Source organism: Lepidochelys kempii, chromosome 12 (genome assembly GCF_965140265.1).
Source record: "Lepidochelys kempii isolate rLepKem1 chromosome 12, rLepKem1.hap2, whole genome shotgun sequence".
NCBI classification, from domain to species: domain Eukaryota; kingdom Metazoa; phylum Chordata; order Testudines; family Cheloniidae; genus Lepidochelys; species Lepidochelys kempii.
In genome coordinates this window covers 5,172,500-5,196,000 of record NC_133267.1, presented here as the reverse complement: position 1 = coordinate 5,196,000, position 23,501 = coordinate 5,172,500, and the positions used below count along the sequence as shown (strand labels likewise).

At 50.7% G+C, this 23,501-nt stretch overlaps 1 protein-coding gene across 1 annotated transcript; it reads right to left on the bottom strand.

Moving 5' to 3' along the window:
- Nucleotides 1-3,499: 3,499 nt before the first annotated feature.
- AGRP (agouti related neuropeptide) lies at nt 3,500-19,032 on the bottom strand. The gene is made up of 4 exons (XM_073308439.1): nt 18,982-19,032; nt 8,109-8,296; nt 6,500-6,594; nt 3,500-3,977 (listed from the first exon to the last, which is right to left on the bottom strand). Exons 2-4 carry the CDS (start codon nt 8,281-8,283, stop codon nt 3,786-3,788), a joined length of 462 nt encoding a protein of 153 aa, XP_073164540.1. The 5' UTR covers nt 8,284-8,296; nt 18,982-19,032; the 3' UTR covers nt 3,500-3,785.
- Nucleotides 19,033-23,501: the final 4,469 nt, after the last annotated feature.

Genomic DNA, 23,501 nt, shown 5'->3' with positions numbered 1-23,501 from the left:
ACGCGCTATCTCAGAGTTTGATGGGGGCGGGGGTGGAGACAGAGGAGGGGCGGGGCTGTTGCAGGGGGCGGGGTGGAGGCAGGGGAGGAGGCGGGGTGGTGTTGTTGAGGGCGGTGGGTGTCGCTCGCCCTGGTGTAAACAGAGGTGTGTGCTGTGCTGTGCTGTGCTGTGCTGTGCTGTGCTGTGCAGGCTCAGGCCTGCATGTGGATGCCCCTCTATGTGTCTCTTTGTGTGTATTAGAGAAGCACAAGAAAATCCTGCCTGCCCTGTGGAAGTAACATCTCATTCCCCGCAGTGCCCTGATCACTGTGCGCGTGTTGCATCAGCTGCTCCGCCGTCCGTCACCCGTGTAAGCGCTTCGAGGCAGGGACCGTGTATTAGCATGTACAGCAGCTCCTGCAAAAGCCCTCCCATCCTGGAGGCGCCTCAAAGTCCTCCTGGGACCCTGAGAATTAACGGAGCTGTGCAGAAGGCGGAAATTCCATTTCACAAACTATTTCAAGATTTCAAAATGTGGCTTCATTATTTCAAACAAAAATTGAAAACAGTTGGTTAAAAAATGTCCCAAAAGGATGTTTCAGCATTTTAGAATTTTCCCCCCTCCCGCTTGTTCTCCAAAATTTTGATGAAATTGACACAATTTCACAAAGCGTTTCAGTTTCAACAGAGCTGCATTCTCCAGTGGAAAGTGGTTCTTCCAAAGTGTCTCCAACGAGCTATAATAATAATAATTAATAATAAATTGACTTCCCTGCCATGCTGTAGCCCTGTCTGTGCCCTACGAGTATGCTCAGCATCTTCTGTGCCCAGTCTGGGCCTCTCTTAAGTCAATTGTGACTTTTTTGTGACATACACAAATAGGGTGAGAGAAACACTAAGTTCATTTTCACTTGTCGGTTTAGATTAGTCCTTGCAAGAATACATTAGGCACATTACTATTTGTCCTCCGCAGCATTGGCTTATATTATACACATGCTAACCAGTTCTTTCTTCCTGGCAGAATTAGCCTTGGGTGCAACAGCAGTTGTGGGAGAGGGGATCTCTCACAGCGTTTGTACCACTTTAACAATTTAGAAACCGATGTAGTTAAATTGGCACCATCCCCTACTGTGCACACGGTCACACCAATCTAAAGGTGCTTACATCAGTATCCTCACTTTGTATAATGAGCCCGGTTGGTAGATTCATTATATGGCTCCTGGGTTAAGTCTCAAGGAGCTAATATAATTCCTGGTTTTAAGAAAGGGGGGGGAAGCGATCAGGGAAAATACAGGCCTGTTAGGTTGACTCCAAGTGTGTGCAAGGTCTTGGAAAAAATCTGGAAAGAGAACGTAGGAAAGGGCATCCAGGGGAATGATAACTGGGATAAAATTTAACATGGTTTTACCAAAGGTAGATCGTGCTAGACCCACCTGATCTCCTTCTCTGAGAAGATAGCTGATTTTTCTAGACAAAGGAAATGCAGTAGGTCTAATCTACCTGGATTTCAGTAATGCATTTGATAAAGCAAAGATTTTTGCTATAAGCTTGAGACTTATCAGTTGGAAGTGACAGAGGAGAAGAAAGACCTGGGTGTATTGGCTGATCACAGGATGACTATGAGTCACCAAGGTGGCCATGAAAAAGGCTAATGCAGTCCTAGGATGCATCAGACGAGGTATTTCCACTAGAGACAGGGAAGTGTTAGTACCATTATACAAGGCACTGGGGAGACTCATCTGGAATACTGTGTGCAATTCTGGTCTCCCATGTTTAAGGAAGATAAATTCAAACTGGAACAGGTTCAGAGAAGGGCTACTAGGATGATACGGGGAATGGAAAACCTAACTTATGAGAGGAGACTCAAAGAGTTTGGTTTGTTTAGCCTAACCAAACGAAGGCTGAGGGCAGATATGATTGCTCTATATAAAAACATCAGAGGGATAAATACCAGGGAGAGAGAGGAGTTATTTAAGTTAAGCACCAATGTTGACACAAGAACAAATGGATATAAACTGGCCATCAACAAGTTTAGGCTTTAAATTAAGCTAAGGTTTCTAACCATCAGAGGAGTGAAGTTCTGAAACAACCTCCCAAGGGGAGCAGTGGAGACAAAAAAACTAACTTGTTTCAAGACTGAGCTTGATAAGTTTATGGAGGGGATGGTATGACGAGACTGCCTACAATGGCATGTAACCGATCTCCGACTGCTAGCAGCAAATATCTCTGATGGCTGGTGATTGGACACTAGATGGGGTGGGATCTGAGTTACTAGAGAGAATTCTTTCCCAGGTGTCTGGCTGGTGGGTCTTGCCCACAGGCTCAGGGTCTAACTGGTCGCCATATTTGGGGTTGAGAAGGAATTTTCCCCCAGGTCAGATTGGCAGGGACCCTAGGGGGATTTTGTCTTCCTCTGCAATGTGGGGCACAGGTCATTTGCAGGTTTAAACTAGTGTAAATGGTGGATTCTCTCTAACTTGAAGTCTTTAAACCATGATGTGAGGACTTCAATAACTCAACCAGTGTTTAGGGGCATAGGCGCCGACTACTAGGGTGCTCCAGCCCTGGAGCACCCATGGGGAAAAATTAGTGGGTGCTCTGCACCCACCAGCAGCCAAACTCCCCTGACCCCCATCCCACCTCCTCCCCCTCCCCTTCCCCTGAGCGCGCCACATCCCCGCTCCCCTGCCTACCTCCCAGTGCTTCCCTCCGGCTGCCGCCAAACATCCATTTGGCGGCATTAACACACTCGGGGAAGCAGTGGGGGAGGAGCAGGAACATGGCACGCTCAGGGAAGAGGCGGGGCCGGGTGGGGATTTGGAGAAGGAGTCGAAATATTGCCAGGGAGTGGATGAAGTTGGGGGGCAGGGACTTTGGGAAAGGGGTTGGAATGGGGGTGGGGAAGGGGTGGCAAGAGGCGGGGCCTCATGGAAGGGGTGGAGTGGGGGCGGGACGGGGGAGGTTGAGGACCCAGGGGAAAGAGGGGAAATTGGCGCCTATGGTTAGGGGTCTATTTCAGGAGTGGGTGGGTGAGGTTCTGTGGCCTGCAATGTGCAGGAGGTCAGATTATCATGATGGTCCCTTCTAGTCTTAAAGGCCACAGTCTATGAGCCCGACAGGTCTGCTCTACATCACCGTGGTGGCCTTGTGAGGATTTTCTTGAGGTCATCTGTTATCAGACATTATTGTATGAGACCATCTGTGTGCCATGGAGGATTGCTGCTCCCCCGAAACAGGAACCACTTCTGCTTTCCAGCTGCACCACCTCCAATGTGGAGAGAGCACTTTGTGAAATTCCACAGACTCCCATGCCACAGGCAATCTGGTGGAAACAGGACACATATGACCTGGCTCTCAGCACTCGCACAAGACTGATAGCCCCTGCCTTCCCCAGCAGTCATCTCTCTGAGAGATTTCAGAGCAGCAGCCGTGTTAGTCTGTATTCGCAAAAAGTAAAGGAGTGGCACCTTAGAGACTAACCAATTTATTTGAGCATAAGCTTTCGTGAGCTACAGCTCACTTCATCGGATGCATACTGTGGAAAGTACAGAAGATCTTTTTAATCAGACACAGGGAGGTCTCTGTAACACGCTTCTCGCTAATGGGCATGAAGATATTTGCTGTTTCCTGCTAAAGGAGAATATCCCTGTGAGAGGCAAAGAAAAAGCCAGGGGCAGAACAAGTGCACTTGGTGACCCTATTTACTAGCAGGTCGTTTATTGGAACTGCAAAGGGTACACGGGCGTAAGGGAACCCGGTTATTAATCCAGGGAGCGAGAAAAGGGGGGCCGGGGAGCACGCCAACGCTAGTTCTTGCCACACAGGAGCGTGGCGCTGATTTTCCTGCAATAGCAAAAGGCATTGAAGAAGCGGCAGTAGCAGGTGGCACAAGGATCACAGCAGGGGAGCTGGTGCCCAAGGCAGGATTCCAGCAAGCGGACACATCTGCGGGGAGCGCGCTCCTCTCGGCCCTGAGCCTCCAGTGCAGCAGACAACACCTGCAGGAGGAGCAAAAGAAAAGGGGTTTCATACAGGACAACCATGCACATGAATGGCGAACCGCTCAGTGTGTCCTTGGGACCCCCGTCAGCATGCTGTGTGAGGGCGGAGGTTTAAACATTTGCTGTGCTTGCACTGAAGTTGGATTGATTTGGGGGTGCTGCACGTTGGTTTCATCAGGTCTCCAGAAAGGGACATGGAGCAGGTACACAGGCATATGCCAGAACTGGCTCCGCGGGGGAAAGAGAGTGCCCTGAAGATGATATCCATTTACAGAGGGTCTGAACCACAATGTCACGGTATGTCCCCATATCTCCAGGGAAGGGTACACAAACCTGGTGAGTCTGGCCTGGAAGTCCAGGCCCCGTATTCTCTGCAGCAAAGTCCCCAGACTCTGGTGATATTGGGTGGTAGCTTCAGATAAAAGTGAGGTTTGTAGATGTAAGCAATGTCAGGATGAGCTCCACCCTGACATCTGGTGGTGAGGTGTGGCAAGTTGTGGAAAAGAACTTCAGGGGCTGATCTCATTTGCATAGGCACACCCACCCCACCTAGAATGAGGCCATAGCTGCCCAAATGGTCACTTTGGCTGCTGTGGGATCCCCAGTGTCTCTGTTATTGGGGCAGGAAGAATAAATTGTTATTACCCTGATTATGGGAACTGTGCTTGGAACTGTACTTGGCCTTTTGCTATGATGGAGGGACTCACCATCAACTAAGTAGCACTCGCTAGGCAAGGGTCATGGGTTCCAAAACTCTTGAATTGAGAGAGGTTGGGGGCAAGTATTAATACTTGGTGGCATGGGCCCCTTGGTGAGGGCCTTGCGTGCTAATTGCACTTCCTCCTCTCTCCACTGTGGAATATCAGAGCTAATTTTGATTCCATTAGGAGTCTAGTTACAGGCTGCTGAGCTCACTGTGGGCTAATGGTGCACCAGCACTGAGGCTCCCCTACTACAAGCTGAATTCACCAAAGAGCTGAACTGACTAAGAGCTGAAATCACTGAGTGTTGTGTTAAGTAGGGGGGGACCCTGAAGAGATATTGTGGAGCAGTTTGCGGGAGGGCTGGAGCGCCTTGTGGACAGGCTGGTGGAGCAGTTCGTAGGATGGCGGGAGCTGCTTGTGGGCCGCGGAGCGAAGCAGTTTGTGGGGTGGCTGGTGGAGCGGAGCAGAGCAGGAGCTGTGGGGCGGTCAGCTTCAGATCATGCAAGGTGTCTTTTACTCCCACCCCCATCTCCACCCAGGTTGGGAGGTAAAGCTCTGCAGATAAACTTTTGAACTCTGGGGCTGCCCTGACCAGGGACAGAGACTTTTGAGTCATTGGACTTTGGGTGATTTGGGGTTGCTGGACCCAAGAACCAAAGGGAAAAGGGCACGCCCCAATTTGCTTGGGGTGGGTTTTTTGCTCATGGGTTGTGTTATGAATCCTGTTGGTGGTGTTTCCCCAACATAATGCCACATTGTTTCTCTCTGTTATTAAAAGGCTTTTTGCTACACTCAGACTATGTGCTTGCGAGAAGGGAAGTATTGCCTCTTAGAGGCGCCCGCGGGGGTGGTATATATTTGTCCCAGGTCACTGGGTGGGGGCTCGAGCCAGTTTGCATTGTGTTAGTGGAATGGATCCCCTAGATATGGAACCCGGCCCTTGTTGCTGCCAACTCTGACGGGCAGAAGGGTTACATAATGAATTAACCATGTAAACAGATAGTGACCCAATCCATGCAGCAGCCTCCAGACTGGTTATCTTGTTATTGATTTCAATTTATTTTATACTCGCCTCACATTTTAGTTTTCAGTGGATTTCTGTATTGACAACCCATAACACACCTCAGCAGTTGCCAGGCATGGGAGAGCTGAAGGTTTTAGCATCGGGGATGATAGAGATAGTTAGGGCTTGGGGCACACAGAGACTGTGAGGAGTCATTTGCTGGATGTTTCTACTAAAATGATCAGCGGTGAGACAGTGACCAATACTGACATTTAAACTGTCATCTTTAGGTTTGGGAATGAACATGTCATTGAGCTGAATGGTGTAATTTGCACCTCACACAGCGCTTGTCTCAGGCTCTCTACAGACTCAGGCAGACAATCCTGCATCTGTTACACTAGAATCATGTGTAAGATTTTCTTCACAACCATGAAAAGTAGCAATGAAATCTCAGCTTCTTGAGCACAAGAGCATGGCAGGGAGTGAATTGCTCAGTGGTAGACCACTGGCCTGTGCTCTGCAGGAAGTCAGACTAGGTGATCACAGTGGTCCCTCCTGGCCTAAGAATCTAGGAATCTGTGACATGTCTCAGAATTCATCTAGTCTGGTAGAATCTCCTTCCTTAGAGGTTTTTAAGGTCAGGCTTGACAAAGCCCTGGCTGGGATGATTTAACTGGGAATCGGTCCTGCTTCGAGCAGGGGGTTGGACTAGATGACCTTCAGGGGTCCCTTCCAACCCTGATATTCTATGATTCTATGATTCTAGTCAGTGAGACGATGTTAGTAACCCCCCAGGGGTCATAGGAAGTTACCTCTGGCTCCAGTACACTGGCTTCCTGCATGAGGTCCTCATCAGCTACACGGAGCTCCATAGCCATCCTGTCAAACCCAGGTCTTGGTAAAGTCCCTGTGGAATACAGACAGGGTGAAGGACGCTGCTGATTGGCTCCTGGGGACTGGCTGAGCCAGAGCTCCACTCCGACCCGACACCCCCTGCCCCCACACACACACACACACTTCTCTACAATCCAGAGTGAAGGGGGACAGGGAGAGATTAAATGGTCACAAATGTCACTAAACAATGATGAGCCTCAGAGGTGCAACGGACTCACCAATCTGGGACAAGTCTAAACACATACAGAACGGCTCCCATCTGCCCACCACCTTCACTGGGTGCGGCCTGCAGATCTCAATGCCCCAGGCTGAGTCCCATGGGAAAGAAGCCCCCAAGATCTCGATCATGCCCTTCCTGTGTTAGCTGGGAGCCGGTTGCACTTCTCCTGTCCAACAACTCAGAACCCAGGCTCAGGAGTGACAGAGCCAAACAAGGGAGAAAAAGTCCAATATTGTTACACTCTTAGTTATTGTCAGTCACAGACGCAGTAAGGAGATCCTGCAGGGCAGGAGGGGATCTCCATCACCGCCCAGTGCTTCCTGCAGATCCCCGTGCACAGGGGATCGAGAAGATCCTGCAGCAGGAGGGAATCTCCATCACCGCCTGGTACTTCCTGCAGATCCCCATGCATGGAGGATAGGGGAGATCCTGCAGGGCAAGAGGGGATCTCCATCACCGCCCGGTGCTTCCCACGCAGATCCCCATGCTCAGGGGATAGGGGGGATTTCTGCAGGGCAGGAGGGGATCTCCATCACCCCCGGTGCTTCCTGCAGATACCCACATACAGGGGATGGTAGGATCCTGCAGGGCAGGAGGGGATCTCCATCACTGCCCAGAGCTGCCTGTAGATCCCCGTGCACAGGGGATCGAGAAGATCCTGCAGCAGGAGGGGATCTCCATCACTGCCCAGTACTGCCTGCAGATCCCCATGCACAGGGGATGGGGGGATCTTGCAGGGCAGGAGGGGATCTCCATCACTGCCCAGTCTTCCCTGTAGATGCCTGTGCGTGGGGAAAAGGGGGGATCCTGCAGGGCAGGAGGATCTCTATTTACCTCATAGGATAACATGCAGTAATTTGCAGAGTCAGCCAGGTATCAAGTTACAAGTCTGGGCGTGGCTATGCTAATTAGGGGATGCAATGTTGCCATGGAAATGACTAAGCTTGTGAGGGATGCTGTGCCAACCAGGGACCGACTGTGTTCCTGCCTTGTGTGAGTGAGCTGGGGCAGGAACAGAAGGGTGAGCCATTTCTCCTGACACACCAGACCCTGGGTGTGGTTCTGAACATCACACCCCTCGAGGGAAGCTGGGCTCTCCCAGGACAAGGGGCTGCGTTTCTTTAAATGGTTCCGCTTTTCCTAGGCTCATAGACTTTACAGCCAGACAGGACCGTCAGGATCATCTAGTCTGACGTCCTGCCAGTGAACTGGAACGAAGCAGCAGCACTGCTTGTGGCCACTGCCATGTGCCAATTAGCTCACTGCTCATTGCTCTCATCGGGGAGGCAAGGCAGCTCAACACTCACCTGCGGGCCCCACGGGTGCCTCCTTGAATTTCTGCAGAAGGCTGGGGTAGCTGGACTTCTCTGCCCCATCCAGAATGGGGCGCAACTCTGACAGGTGGCTGCTGCTGAGGTCAGAGGTGAGGATGGCCTGGATTCCCTGCAGCACTCCCCAACCCAGCAACAGCATATTCAGCATGATCCCCCAGAACCTGCACAACAGGAGGAGGATCAGGAGCTGGGCACAAAGGCCGAAGTTCAAAAAGTCCGCTCTGCGGGCTGAATGATAGGACATGGCTTAAACACAAGCTCCATTCCCTGGTAAATTAATCACTGAACTGATCATCTCAGGTGGACACTGTACTAAGAGGGAGGGTGCCTGCCTGCCTGGCTGGCTGCACGGCAAACAGGCAAGGCCTAGAGTCGCTCACCATGTTTATTCACTTGAACGAAAGACGAAGAGCCTGAGCACTGGGAATGGACTCTGGATACGGTACCTGCACTCGGTGGTGGCAACTCTCCTGATTTCATCATGAGTCTCATGATTTGTGTTGTATTTCTTAAAGCCCCAGCTGCTGGAGTCAGCTGATCGCATGAGAATCTTAGCTTTCATCAAAAAAAGAAAAGTAAGCTTCCAGCCTTCCTGGTTGCAAAGAAAACCTTGGAACCATGAAGTGACTCCCCTAAAGGCTCAGGAACTAGAAGACAGATAAAAAGAACCTGGCTGGTGTTTTCAGGCTGAGAAGATCCCATTTCTCTGGTTTGCCTGAATACCCAGACAGGCCTGCCATGGCTTAGAGAGGAGTCCACTCTGGCGGGGGGCACCTGGCCTAGCTGCTACTTCCAGGTTCCATGACTTTGCCAGCTGCCCGCCAGTCCTGCCTTGTGATTCACACACTGCTGATGGAAGGCAGCCTTTGGCCTGGGTGAGCTGCACAGCTTCACAGATGCAGCTCAGGCCACATTGTTCTCTGAGAGGATGAACAGTTTCCAATGAAGGGATCCCCAAATCTAGGAAATAGAGGGCCTGGGCACCCCAGCCCTGACTCGCTAAAGAAAACAAGCATTGGCGTAGGGGACTCCTGAAGCCCTCTATTTCTTCACTGGAAACCGTTCATCCTCTCTGAGAACCATGCCACCTGAGCCGTGTCTGTGAAGATGTGCCGCTCACCCCGCATGTGTAACATACCAGGATACAATCCAGACTAATGAGCCGCTGTGGCACCCGTGCCCTGCAGCCTTGGGTGCCCCACAATGCCTTGCTGTAATAGCAACTCACCAACAGCCTTCTAGCATGCAAGCCACGCCCCGAGTGTCCATGTGTGACTGCAGCCTGACAGCCACACTTGGGTTACATTCCGGCTCTCAGTGGCCTTGGTTATACTGCAGGGTTACCCCAATACACCCCAGTCTTAGATCTTCCTCCAGAAATGTATGTCCTGTACCACCCAGCCCTCTCCTGGACAATACAAGCTATGTTAGGTCCGTTATTTCTTTAAAAGGAACACTATGCACACAACTTGCCACCCCAAATGGAGTTTCCCAGACCCTTCAATTTAAACGCACTGGATTAGATAAAACAATAAAACAAGTGTGTTAATTAGAGAGAGAGATTTTAAGTGAGCACAAGGAATGAGGCATAAAAGTCAGAAATGGTTATAAAGAAAATAAAGATAAAACTCTACTGGTGCCTAACTCAACAAACTATGTTAAATTCAAAGCAAAGTTTTCTCACCACCTGCTTTCAGCAGTCTGACTGACCAAACTTCTTATGGCAGGAGCCCACCCCTAGTCCAACAGCTGCTTCCTTTATATCCCTTTAGGTGCAGTGAATCAATGGGCAGGGGGAAAGCGGGGTGTCCCTTGGGGTGTTGGTCCCTCTTATTTATAGTTTCAGTACCCATTTTGAAAAATATTTTCAGCTGAGAACCAGGAGACAAAACGTCTGTGTGGAAGGATGTTCCCTGCAGCTTTGTTCTCACCTGTTTGCACTTCCTTTGTCTCCCCTTCCTGCTTGATGACTCAGTTTACTGCTTAAATGCACACTAAGCAGAGCACACGTTCCTTTATTTGCAACAGACCCGTTTGCCAACCCCATGTATTAATAACACCATACAGTGGAAGCTCACAGCTTCACTTACAATCTTGCCACACATATTTTCCCAGGACGATACTGACCAGCAAGTTACAAGTTTTCAAAGGGTACCTTACAAGGCATACTTTGTGCAAAGGTTAGTGTGTCAGGTGTGAATACAGGGGAGCATTCAGTCACATCGTGTTGTCACAGGATACATCTGAGATGTTTGCTGGTGTCCACTGCCTGCCTCATTAGGAAAGCTATTGTCCTGGTGGGCCAGAAAGCTCCATGGGACAAGCAAACAGACCTGCTGGTGAAGAGGGATTATGAGGCCTCCGATCCAGCTCTCAGAGCCATTCCATTGGTGTGATCACTTCTAAGGCCACTCTCCCTGGAGTTGCCTTGGGCTAGGCACCCTTTCTTCCCAATTTTCCTGACAAACTGGGGTCACCAGGCATTGACTTGAGTCAATAAGACAAATGCAGACACCTCGACTCACTCACAGTAGAGACCGCTCTGGTTCTTGGTGCCTCTTTTTTAGGACATCTCGTGTGATGTCCCCTGTGTGTCATGCTGCTCTCCCCAGATGCTGTGAAGAGAAAGACTCAGCTCCATACCTGGGATATGGACTGCAAGTCCTGTACCCAGGACCTCACAGCTCCATTCAGTGGGAGACCCCGAGCAGCAGCCTTCCGTTAGGGAACTGATCTTGGCAGCCTCCAGTTGCTCAGTGAGGAAACGCAAGGGGGTTGTTTCCTGCTAAGGTACAACTGCAGGGCAGGCTGCAAGCACCCCTTCCTCGAGCAGCCACAGTGACTGGGTGGCCAGCCAGTGACAGGCCTCCTCTCTGCCTGTTTGCACCACGTCACAGTGAAAGTTGCCTCTCCCCAGGGGATTTGGTCGAGGTGGTGTCCTCCCATCGGGTCTGTTCTAATGCCGGTAAATGCTTGGGGGGGGGGGGCGCTCATCTGGGGCAGTCCCTAGAGTTCTTGCCCACTTCGGCTGTTTCACAAGTGGGTTCTCGCCCTTCCCAGACAAGTGTCTTGCTTTTCTCCAGAGGGCACAGCTGGTTCAGTATGGGGGCATTCATCCCATCCCTAAGAGGAGTGGAGCCGGGGAGAGTGCGTGTGCTGCTTCACGGCCTTTGTCCCTCTCACTACCCATCTTGCACCCCCTCCTGAGAGAGGACTCCATGGTGCAATTGCCCCAGCCCCCAAGCTCAGTGCTGACCCCTCAGAGACACCTCAGACTCCCATAAATTAGACACATTCTCTTCCAGGGGCAGGCTGTGGGGCAGGGCAGGGACAGGGAGTGGGCAGGCTGTGGGGCAGGGCAGAGAAGGGTATGGGGCAGGGCAGAGAGGGGGCATGGGGCAGGCTGTGGGACCAGACAAGGAGGGATGTAGGATAAGCTGTGGTACTGGGCAGGGAGGGGGATGGGGCAGGATGTGGGTCAGGGCAGACGGGGCATGGGGCAGGCTGTGGGACCAGACAAGGAGGGGTAGAGGATAAGCTCTGGGACTGGGCAGGGAGAGGGAGGGGGCAGGCTGTGGAGGGGGCATGGGGCAGACTATGGGGTGATTCCCGGCAGCCTGTCCCACCCCTCACGTCATCTTTGATTCCACACAGCCCACCACTCAGATCATCCCTGATTCCCCGCGGCCTTCCCTCCACAGCGTCCCCATACCCCGTGCCCTGCCCTTCATGTGGTCCAGGATTCCCCAGGGCCAGCCCCTCACATTGTCCCTGGGTCTCTCACGTCTCACCTACTCCAAGGCAAGGCAGGGTAAAAGGCTCCCATCTGCTTCTCTCCCTGCAGGTGCAGATGAGGCTCAGCTTGCCTCTGCGCCTGAGTGTCACAAACAACGTGGGGAAAGCTCCTAGGGGAGCAAAGCAATAATGGGGGGCCAGAACGGAGTTACTTAAAGAGGAAACCGAGGAAACGTTGGCAGCGTGGGTAACAGAGCACTCGGGACGGGGCGGTTTCCCAAGCAGATAAATCAGGCCAGAGGTGGAGGAGGAATTTCTAAGATTGGAAGTGAGGGAAGAACCCAGGAAGTGAGGTGAAGAAAATGGGATGGAACAAAATAGACACCGAATATGGGGGGACCTTCCTGCCAGGGCATCGTACTGAGCCAGTGAATTGTCTCCTCAGGGAAGCATTGGGAGACTAGTTCCTTGGCATATGTAAAACAAGCCTAGGCAAAGCCCTCCAGCTCCCATTCCCACCCACCACCTGTGGGTGCATCTCAGTCACCTGTTGCCTCTTGTTGTGATCTGGACCAGGAGCTCTTTGGGCAGGAACTGGCTTTTCCCTGTCTGTCTGTGCAGCACCTGGCACAATGGGCTCCAGCTCCTGGACCAGTCCTTTTGGGCACGACTGCACTGCAAAGAGAACACTACAAAGTCCCTCAGGTGGCAGAACGCCCGGCTGCCCCTGGGTGGATTAAAGGGTTCCACGCAGGGCTGACTCCACCTTTCTTTCACTTCTTTGACCCCTGCACCCAGGTATCATGGAACTAACTCTCCCTTGCTGCGGCACATCGGGGTGGTTTGAAAAGCCATGTAATCAGCACTGGAGTGGGAATCACACGGAGCCCCCGGCTCTCTGCAGTCCAGCTGTCTCAGAGCAAATTCACCTGTTCTCTTGTAGCGTTTCCATTCCCAGCAGAATTTCCCCACCCCGTTCACTGTAGAACTCCCAGAGCTCTGCCCTGCTTCCAGGAAACCTCCACAATAGAGAGCGTCTGAGGAAAGTCACCATCTGAGAGCAGCATGCAAAGCCCTGTGAAATGCATATGCACACCCGCACTCCATCTCCCCAGGAGTGTAACACCACCGCACCCACAGCCCGGTCACCATGAGTTTGCATACACCTTCCCACATAACCCTCACATGCCACAAGTCCTAGACAGAGCACAACACAGCTTTCTTAACATGGTCACGGGGCTTACCGGGCTCTGCTCTGCTGACCTCTCTGGGAAAGATGCTGTGCCTTTGTGTCTAGATTTCCCCTCTGCTAGCTGAGTGGGGTTTATATTGGCTTTCTGTAATTAAGTACTTCAGCCACATGACTGTGCTAACCTACCAAGTAGGTGGGCTTCTCTGCAATTAGATCTATGAACATATCCTTCCCCAACTGAGGGAAGTCCGGGGCCGGGGGGGGGAGAGAATTTGCTTCTCTACACCCTGCCAAGCTCTGGCTCCAAGAAGGGTGACTGGCTCCCTCACTGCCATACGCATCAAATTCAACCACAGACTCACATTGCTTCAAACAAGCCCCGTCTCGGCACCAGCTACTACATGTATGGATATACTGCAGTCTCAGAAGCATGGTCCTCATGATGCCAAAGGCAGGCATTATCCCTGCCATGACCCTGTTGGGAATCCTGCATTTGTTTCTGGGCACCACCTAACCAGAAATACAGAGTCATCCAGAGGGAGTTAAGAAAAGAGCAACAGAAATTGGCAGTGTGAAGGAACATCTAAGGAGCTAAGGGCCAGACCCCAATTGGTATAATCAGTGGTGCTCCACTAACTCCAATGGTGACTGGCCCCATTGACTCCAAAGGAGAGACCTCAATTTACACCAACTAGGGATCTGGCCCTTAGACTCATAGACTCCTAGACTTTAAGGCCAGAAGGGACCATTATGATCATCTAGTGCAGAGGTTCTCAAACCGTGGTCCATGGACCACCAGTGGTCTGTGAGCTCCATTCAGGTGGTCTGTGGATAGTCCCTTCTAGGGTGTGCACCTGGGCGGCCGCACATGAGACAATGAAGGGCCACCCCCCTAATTAGTGGGGCCACACCTGTGCTAATTAGGTGCCTGGACCCTGGAGAAGACCCACATGTAAGATGAGGTGGTAGCCTTGGGGGGGAATAGGGGGTAGGTGGGAGGGGGCAGTGGGGTGAGAAGAGGGGTTGGGGGGAATTTGGGATGTGCAGGGCTGTAGCAGCCAGAGACTTTCCCCAGCTCCAGGGCTGCGGCTGCCGGGGAGAAACAGCCCTCCTTCCCAGCCCCAGCTCGGGGGCTGCCGTGGTGAGGAGAGACCCCCTCCTTCCCAGCCCCAGCTCGGGGGCTGCCGGGGCGGGTAAGACTACTGATATTAAAAGATGAGTCATGTGCTTTTATTTATAGAACAAAAAAACGTTAATTATTATTGAGTTTTTTATATAGCGCTTTTATCCAAGGCGCTTCACAATAGTTAGCTAACGGTACAAACAACATTTTGAAAGAGTATTAAGTGGTCCGCGAACCCTCAGCAATTTTCAAGTGGTCCGTGAACAAAAAGTTTGAAAACCACTGAGCTAGTGTGATCTCCTGCACATTGCAAGCCACAGAACCTCACCTGTTCATTCCTATAATAGACCCCTAACCTCTGGCTGAGATACTGAAGTCCTCAAATCTTGATTTAAAGACTTCAAATTACAGGGAATCCATTTACTTTAGTTTCAGACCAGCAAGTGACCCTTGCCCCACCCTGCAGAGGAAGGCAAAAAATGGCCAGGGCCTCTGCCAATCTGACCAGCAGGAAGTTCTTTCCCAATCCCAAATATGGCGATCAGTTAGGCCCTGAGCATGCAGGCAAGATCCAAACACCTGGGAAAAATTATCTGCAGTAACTCAGAGCCTTCCCCAGCTAGTGGTTCATTTCTGGCTGTTGGAGATATTTGCTAAAAACAGTCACACTGTAGGCCATATGCCATGGTAGGCAACCTCATCATCCCATCCCCTCCATAAATGTATCAAGCCCAGTCTTGAAACAAGATAGGCTTTTTGCCCCACCACTTCCCTTGGAAGGCTGTTCCAGAACTTCACTCCTCTGATGGTTAGACACCTTCGTCTAATTTCAAGCCTAAACCTGTTGGTGGCCAGTTTATATCCATTTGCTTTTGTGTCAACGCTGGCCCTTAACTTAAATAGCTTATCTCTCTGCCTGGTGTTTATCCCTGTGATGTATTTATAGAGAGCAATCGTATCTCCCCCTCCCATTTTGTGGGTTAAACAAACCAAGATCCTTAAGTCTCCTTTCATAAGACAGGTTTTCCATTCCTCTGATCATCCTAGTAGCCCTTCTCTGCACTAGTTCCAGTTTGTCTTTATTGAATTTTATCTTGTTGGTTTCAGTCCACTTCTTCCATTTGTCAGAGTCATTTTGAATTCTAATCCTGTCTTCCAAAGTACTTTCAATTCCTCCCAGCTTGATGTCATCCACAAATTTTTTAAGCACACTCTCCACTCCATTATCCAAGTCATTAATGAAAATATTGAATAGTACCAGACCCAGGACAGACCCCTGTGGGACCCCACTAGATACACCCTCCCAGTCTGACACTGAACGATTGATAACTACTCTTTGTGTTCAGTGCACCCACCTTATAGTAATTGCATCCAGACCACTTTTCCCTGGTTTGTTTATGAGAATGTCATGTGGAACTGTGTCACGAGCCTTACTAAAATCACATGTAACCCAGCCCTGAATCATGGCTGCAGCCTTATCCCTTTTCTCCTCAGGGGTATGGGTCCTGAGTTCATATGTAAAGGCACCTGGTGCCTCCACCCAAGGAACCCCCTCCTAATGCATAGAACACAAAGGGCTTGTCCCTGGAGAAAATATTTAACATACAATCTCATACAGAGGAATCATAGAATCATAGAATATCAGGGTTGGAAGGGACCCCAGAAGGTCATCTAGTCCAACCCCCTGCTCGAAGCAGGACCAATTCCCAGTTAAATCATCCCAGCCAGGGCTTTGTCAAGCCTGATCTTAAAAACCTCTAAGGAAGGAGATTCTACCACCTCCCTAGGTAACGCATTCCAGTGTTTCACCACCCTCTTAGTGAAAAAGTTTTTCCTAATATCCAATCTAAACCTCCCCCACTGCAACTTGAGACCATTACTCCTCGTTCTGTCATCTGCTACCATTGAGAACAGTCTAGAGCCATCCTCTTTGGAACCCCCTTTCAGGTAGTTGAAAGCAGCTATCAAATCCCCCCTCATTCTTCTCTTCTGCAAGCTAAACAATCCCAGCTCCCTCAGCCTCTCCTCATAAGTCATGTGTTCTAGACCCCTAATCATTTTTGTTGCCCTTCGCTGGACTCTCTCCAATTTATCCACATCCTTCTTGTAGTGTGGGGCCCAAAACTGGACACAGTACTCCAGATGAGGCCTCACCAATGTCGAATAGAGGGGGACGATCACGTCCCTCGATCTGCTCGCTATGCCCCTACTTATACATCCCAAAATGCCATTGGCCTTCTTGGCAACAAGGGCACACTGCTGACTCATATCCAGCTTCTCGTCCACTGTCACCCCTAGGTCCTTTTCCGCAGAACTGCTGCCTAGCCATTCGGTCCCTAGTCTGTAGCGGTGCATTGGATTCTTCCATCCTAAGTGCAGGACCCTGCACTTATCCTTATTGAACCTCATCAGATTTCTTTTGGCCCAATCCTCCAATTTGTCTAGGTCCTTCTGTATCCTATCCCTCCCCTCCAGCGTATCTACCACTCCTCCCAGTTTAGTATCATCCGCAAATTTGCTGAGAGTGCAATCTACACTATCCTCCAGATCATTTATGAAGATATTGAACAAAACCGGCCCCAGGACCGACCCTTGGGGCACTCCACTTGATACCGGCTGCCAACTAGACATGGAGCCATTGATCACTACCCGTTGAGCCCGACAATCTAGCCAGCTTTCTACCCACCTTATAGTGCATTCATCCAGCCCATACTTCCTTAACTTGCTGACAAGAATACTGTGGGAGACCGTGTCAAAAGCTTTGCTAAAGTCAAGAAACAATACATCCACCGCTTTCCCTTCATCCACAGAACCAGTAATCTCATCATAAAAGGCGATTAGATTAGTCAGGCATGACCTTCCCTTGGTGAATCCATGCTGGCTGTTCCTGATCACTTTCCTCTCATGCAAGTGCTTCAGGATTGATTCTTTGAGGACCTGCTCCATGATTTGTCATGTGTCAGCCAGAGCACACATGAATAAAACAGCTATCACAATCTCCAGAGTAATAAAACAGTATCCAGAGCTTTATTAGGTCTGGGGAATTCAGGGATACAGGACAATGGGGGAAAAAGAATCCGGATAAGAAAAGATAAAAACAACAATACATAAACTCTACCCCTCCCAACATTTACAGCCAGTACCAACCATGCTGTGCTCCCTCCTCACACCTCTCCAGGCAAATAGTAAACTTAGGCTCAGGTTTTGGTGGGTGGTGCAGCACTGAAGTTGATGGTGGGCTTAAAACAAAATATCAGAATAAACAAGGGTGTTCTTACAAAGTATTCCCACCAAGGATTGTGAGGTCATCCTTGGGGCTCTCTGGTCTGGAGTCCAATGTGTAGTTAGGCGGGCTCATGGTAGCCTGACTATTACTCTCCTCAGCCTCCTGAGGTTCTGGTCTCCGCTAAGATGACACTGTTCAATGTCCCAGAAATCCCAAAAGGACCCAAAGTCTTCCTTGGGGTAGGAATGTGGAGGGGAGAAGGGTCCTCTCTGGCTGTGATGCTTCTTGCCTTGCTATGCTCCAAACACAGCCAAAACCGAAAGTAAAATCAAACCCATTTATCTCTGAGTTCTGGCTCATGATTGGTTTTGGTAGTTCTGTCTCTGCCCTGAACCCTAGGCAATCTGGGAAATGGAGTCCTGAACCTTGGCTACCATTGCTGCTGTAGTCCAGGGATGATTCCCCTAGATGATCCATATGGTATTTCAGGAGCACCCCTTCCAAAAGGCCTATACATGTCTACTGCTTCCCCCTAGCCACGAGGCTAGAAACCCTGTCAAAGAAGGAAATTAGGTTCTGCATGATTTATTCCTGACAAATCCATGCTGACTATTCCTTATAACCCTATTATCCTTTAGGTGCTCGCCAATTGATTGTTTAATAATTTATGCCAGTATCTACCCAGTAACTGAAGTAAGGCTGACTGGCCTATAATTCCCCAGTCCTCTTTGTTCCCCTTTTTAAAGACGGGTGCTGTGTTTGCCCTTTTCTAGTCCTCTGGGGAAATTCTGGGGGCTCCTGAACTAATGCAGATTGCTCTTCCCACTCCACCTTCAAGCGTACCCCATAGTCTAAACTAAGGTGGGGGCAGTCGTCAGCCTTCTCACCAACAAAGCACTCAATTGGGCTTCCCCATGACTGGGACGCCTTCCTGCAAGCCTTCTCAACCATCTTTGATGACCTACATCACATATGGTGTGCAGAGGCTGCTCTCCGGAAGCATGAGGACATGATCTTGCCTCCTGCCCACCTCAAAAGAGCTTGGGAAATGGACCAGCCCTGTCCCAGTGGCGGGGTAGAGTCTGGGCATCACCAGAGCTCCATGCTTTGGAACCACCACCCCCAAGCAGAATCCAACCCAGGAACCAGGGGGTCTGTCTGCATTCCCAATTGCTGCTATGATTGTGGGTCTTGGGGCAGGTGTGGTAGATCCCCCTGTAAATGGTGATGATAGCATCCATAAAGTTGGCAGTAGCCCCAGAGTCTAAGGCAGTCCAAACCCTCCCAATCCCAATCTGGCCAAAAACCATCCCAGACCTGGTGGAGGCGATTGATGGGGTCACCCGTATCATCAGGACTAGTGACCAAAGAAACCATCCCCCTAGAGACCGTAGCGGAAGGCACTAGGAAACAATATGCTTTGATGTGATCCACTCTCCGTTCTTCCCAATAATTCTTGGCATTGCTTGGTTGGAGCAGCATGACCTATTTTCTCTTGGTGGTGGAGGAGCATTAGCTTCCCCTCCAAATATTGCCAGAAAGATTGCCTCAAACAAACGAACAAACCAACCTGGTGATCTGCACCACAGGCCCCAGGATTGGATAAGATGCTTGGAAATGAGACCCCAGACAGGGGGACTAGCCAGAAGGAAGCAGCTCCAGACCAAAACCTCGGCTTCTCAACAGGTACTGAGACTACCTGAATGTATTAGAAAAGAAAAACATAGATTCACTACCGCCACACAGGGACTATGACTGTTCAATAAACCTACAGTCCGGGCAAAGGCACCCAGTGGTCAGATAAACACCATGTCTGAACCAGAGCTGGAGGCACTATGTGTGTATAACCAGGAAAATCTATCAAAGGGCTTCATTTGAAGATCTACCTCGCCAGTGGGGGCACCATTCCTCTTTGTGTGAAAAAAGGTCTCGGTGTAGACTATGTCTATGTCTATGTCCACTATGTCTCGGTGAAGACTATCGCGCATTGAACTAAGTGACTTTTCATAACCAGTACCCCCTACCCCTCATCCTGGATTTGTTGGACATCTGAGGACTGCCAGGATCTTCACTAGACTAGCTCTTTGGGGGGCATACAATCTAGTGCACATAAGGCCAAGGAATGAATGAAAGACCACTTTTCGTACCTGATATTGGCACTTTGAATACACAGTAATGCCATTTGGCGTAACAAATGCCCCCACAACATTTCAACATTTCATAAATGATGTGTTCAAGGACATCCTGGAGCAGTACGCGATCATCTACCTTGATGATATACTGGTGTTCTGAGAACTCTGAGCAGCACTGTCATCATGTCTAGTCAGGCCTAGGGAGACTACGGAAGCATGGTTTGTTCACCAAACTAGAGTAGTACACTATCCACCATTGAATTTTTAGGTTACATCTTCTCCCCAAAGGGCATTTGGATGGACCTGCAGAAGATGGGAGCCATCTGCAACTGAACAGTGCCCTGGACCTTCTGAGAACTTCAGAGCTTCCTGGACTTTGTAAATTTTTATAGGCGATTCATCACCAATTCTCTGAACAAGCAGCCTGCGGTCTTCCCTTCTTCGTAAAGCAATTTGATTAATTTGGTTGCCTGAAGCCCAGATCGCTTTTGATCAGCTAAAGGCCACCTTCACCACAGCCCTGATTCTGGCACATCCTGACCCGACTCACCCATTTGTAATGGAAGCAGATGCATCCAGCCTGGGCTGCAAGGCAGTACTCTCACAGTGACCTCAGTCCATTCTGCACCCTCATGTATTCTACTTTTGGAATCTCACCACTGAAGAGATGCACGATGGAATACTGGACAAGGAGATGCTCACCATCAAAACTGAATTTGAAGAATAGCATCACCGCCTTGGGGGAGCTTGGCTTCCAGTACAGGTTTTCACTGACATAAAGCCTTGAGTACCTCCACAAGGCCCAAGCCCTGAGCCAGAGGCAGGTAAAGTGGGCCCTGTTTCTTTCTCAATTCAAGTTTACAATTACCTACCACACAGGAAAGGAAAATGGGAAAGCCAACATGCTATTGCTAAAGGGGGGTTATTACTGGGAAAACAAGGAACCTTCTTCCAAGCTCCCCTATCTCCTCAAGCCTAGTAATTGTGTCAATGCCACAGTCCAGCAAGACCTGCTCTCCCTCACCCTGTCTGTCCTGAAAGAAGACCCACTTGCCCAAGGAACACAGTCTGTGCCCTTAGGGCCTGAGATGCACCTTTCTGTGTGTATAACACACTTGGAGCACACATATGTCCATCTTGATGCCCCAGACTGGAGGAGCTATGGCTGTGTCATGATACCTGGGTCACTTTGGCTGCCAGAAGAGCTCCCACATGGTCGCCTGTGTTTTCTGGTGGTCCTGCACATAGGCTGAGGTCCAAGCTTATGTGGATTCCTCAAGTGCTGTGCATGTACCAAGTCACCCCAGAACAGACTGCTTGGCAGCCTAGTACCCCTGGAGGACCCAGCTAGGCTGGGTTTGCCATCAGCCTAGACTTCATTGTGGAACTGCCACTGTCTGATGGCCACACCACAGTCATAACAATCATGGATCATGTAACTAAAATGGCCCACTTCATCCCTGCAACCACCTGCCCCCTGCTGAGACTACTGCCCAACTCCTGGTGCAAAACCTGGTCCAGCTCCACAGACTTGCAGACCACAAAGTTTTGGACCCATGCCTGCAGTACACCTCTTGTTTTTGGCATGAAGCATTCAGATTACTGGACATCCACATATCCACCACCACCACACACCTCACCCCCAAACAGATAGGGAAGCCAAAAGGGTGAACCTAACACGGGAGCAGACCTTGAAGTGTTTTGGAAATTAGCACCAAGATAACTTGTCCATGCTCCTGCCATATGCAGAGTTTTCATATAATAATACTGACCATGCCTCTACAGGTCAGAGCCCCTTCGCTAATTATGGGTTCCAGCCTAGTTTTCACCTGGCATTACCAGCAGCCTTCCCAAACCCAGCCGCCACAACTGAGTCCAACAGAGCCTAGAAGAAGTGAAGAAGGCTTATAAGAAGCATGCAGACCATCAGGGACAAGAAGCTTCTGTGTTCACAGTAGGGCAGAGGTTGTGGTTTGCTGACAAGCACCTCCAGAGCAGTCAGCCCTCCCGGAAATTGGACTATCAGTCCAATACACCAGCAGATCATCCTGGTTACCTTTAAACCACAGCTTCCCCAGGCTCCAAACACACCCAGTTTTTTTCAGAATTCTCTTCTGAAGCCCTAAGCTGAGAACCCCTTCCCTGATTGAACCACACCATCCCCTCAATTAAGGGGTAACGAGGAGTACAAAGTGCATGCTGTCCTCAATTCCCAATGGGCACCTGTAATGTCTGGTGGACTGGGAAGGCTACAGCCCCAAGAAGCACACTTGGGAACCTACTTCCCATGCCCCTGCCGTGCTGGGGGAATTCCACCAGACTCACCCAGACAAGTCTGGACCAGCACCACCCTGACGGGCAGAACAATGTAAGAACCTGCAGGACTGGAACCTGGGACCATGGGGCTTGTGCACCACAAACACTTCCACATCACCAATGGAAGCTTAGGCTGGGGTTCTGCTGGAGGGCCCTGTGAAGCTAGGCACTGCAGGAAGTACCGCCCAGCAGTGCTTGAGTGGTAGCCCCCTGCAACCCATTGATTGACTCATACTGCCGTATAAACCAGGAAGCCAGCCTGGGGAGCTGTCTGACCAATGATGCACATGGCTGCTTGCTTCTGCTCCAGACCTCGTCTTGCTGTGGCCCCTAGACTCAGGCTCCTGACTCTGGTTTGTCCCCAACTCTACAACTTGCCTACTGTCTGTAACCTGGTGCCTGACCCTGACTCCTTGGTATCCTGACCCGTCTCAGCCCAACCCTGCTACTTGTCTCCTCACTGCAACTTGGAGCCCAATCAAGAGACTGGTTAAGCGAGTCTGGGGGCTTGTCACTGTGGTGAACAGGACAATAATGCCTTCAGCACCAAGGGTCAGCATTTGAGTAGTATGCAGGGAATTAGCCAGTGCAATGAATGAGCTAGGCTGACTGGATGCTGGCCAGGAATAAGCAGAGCTACCCGGAGAGTACTGTCCGTCCATGTCCTGCTGGCCCCCTGGAGCACCCTGGGATAGCAGGACTGCCGGGGCATGGTCTCCCACAGCGCCGGTTTCTGATACGGCAGTGTCCTGTACTCACCCTGCCTTCAGTCCTCAGTGTCTGGGCAGACAGAGAGCAGGTCCCGGCTGGGGAGACTCAGCCCTTCAGCTGAGTCCAGCAGGAGCCACCTGAAAACAAACAAACTGATGCGAGTCCACTGGGGGACTCCCTCCCTTCTTTCAAGGGCCCTCTGTCAGGCTGTGGTCCCGCCCAGCACCCACAGGCGGGGCTGGCAAGGGTTCCAAAGCAGTCCTTCGTTCCTTGAGAGGTCCGGGTGGAGCTCATCACAGAAGCTGCCCCGCACCTCACACAGGATTGTGAAGCTTTCCTGATAAGATACGGTCACATCACAGCTCCCGCACTGCCCTCAAGCATGGGGAGATGCTGAAAGAGCTGGGCAGGCAAGAAAGGGAACCCTGTGTCAGGAAGACTGTGCCTTAGCTTTATTAAGCAGCAGAGCTATTCTGACTGTGCTGGATAACACAGCCCCATTTCGGGGCAGGCAGCTGAGGGCTCCAGTTACTGCACTGGAGGGGAGTTGGCATTTGGAAGAGGCAGTAAAAACTGAACTGGGTGGAGAGAAGGGATGAGTGAGTTCAGCTGCAGTGAGAGAGAAGAGCATTTAATTGAGATCCTGCTGGACACAGACTGACCAGAGCACGGTAAAGAGGGATTGGAGATACGCAAGGCTTCTTTTGCATGGGGATACTGAAAATATCCACTGAGCAATGAGCAAAAACTCCCCCTGCCCTGGTGATAGTCTGCTCACCCGGTGCCTACACCCGGCGACAATCTGCTCGCCCGGTGCCTAGACCCGGCGGGGCTGGATCCCAGCAGCCAGAGAGCATTTGTGACTGTGCAACCTCTGACCCTACTGTAGAAATTGCACATGGAAGGATTGTAAGGCACACTTGAATGGCAC

What these genes read in the sequence shown, in the direction of transcription:
- AGRP (XM_073308439.1), bottom strand. Translation starts at nt 8,283, where the DNA reads ATGCTGAATATGCTGTTGCTGGGTTGGGGAGTGCTGCAGGGAATCCAG. An exon ending in GGCACCCGTGGGGCCCGCAG is followed by an intron (nt 6,595 to 8,108) that starts GTGAGTGTTGAG and finishes TGTATTCCACAG; the next exon opens with GGACTTTACCAAGACCTGGG. An exon ending in CCAGTGTACTGGAGCCAGAG is followed by an intron (nt 3,978 to 6,499) that starts GTAACTTCCTAT and finishes CTCCTCCTGCAG; the next exon opens with GTGTTGTCTGCTGCACTGGA.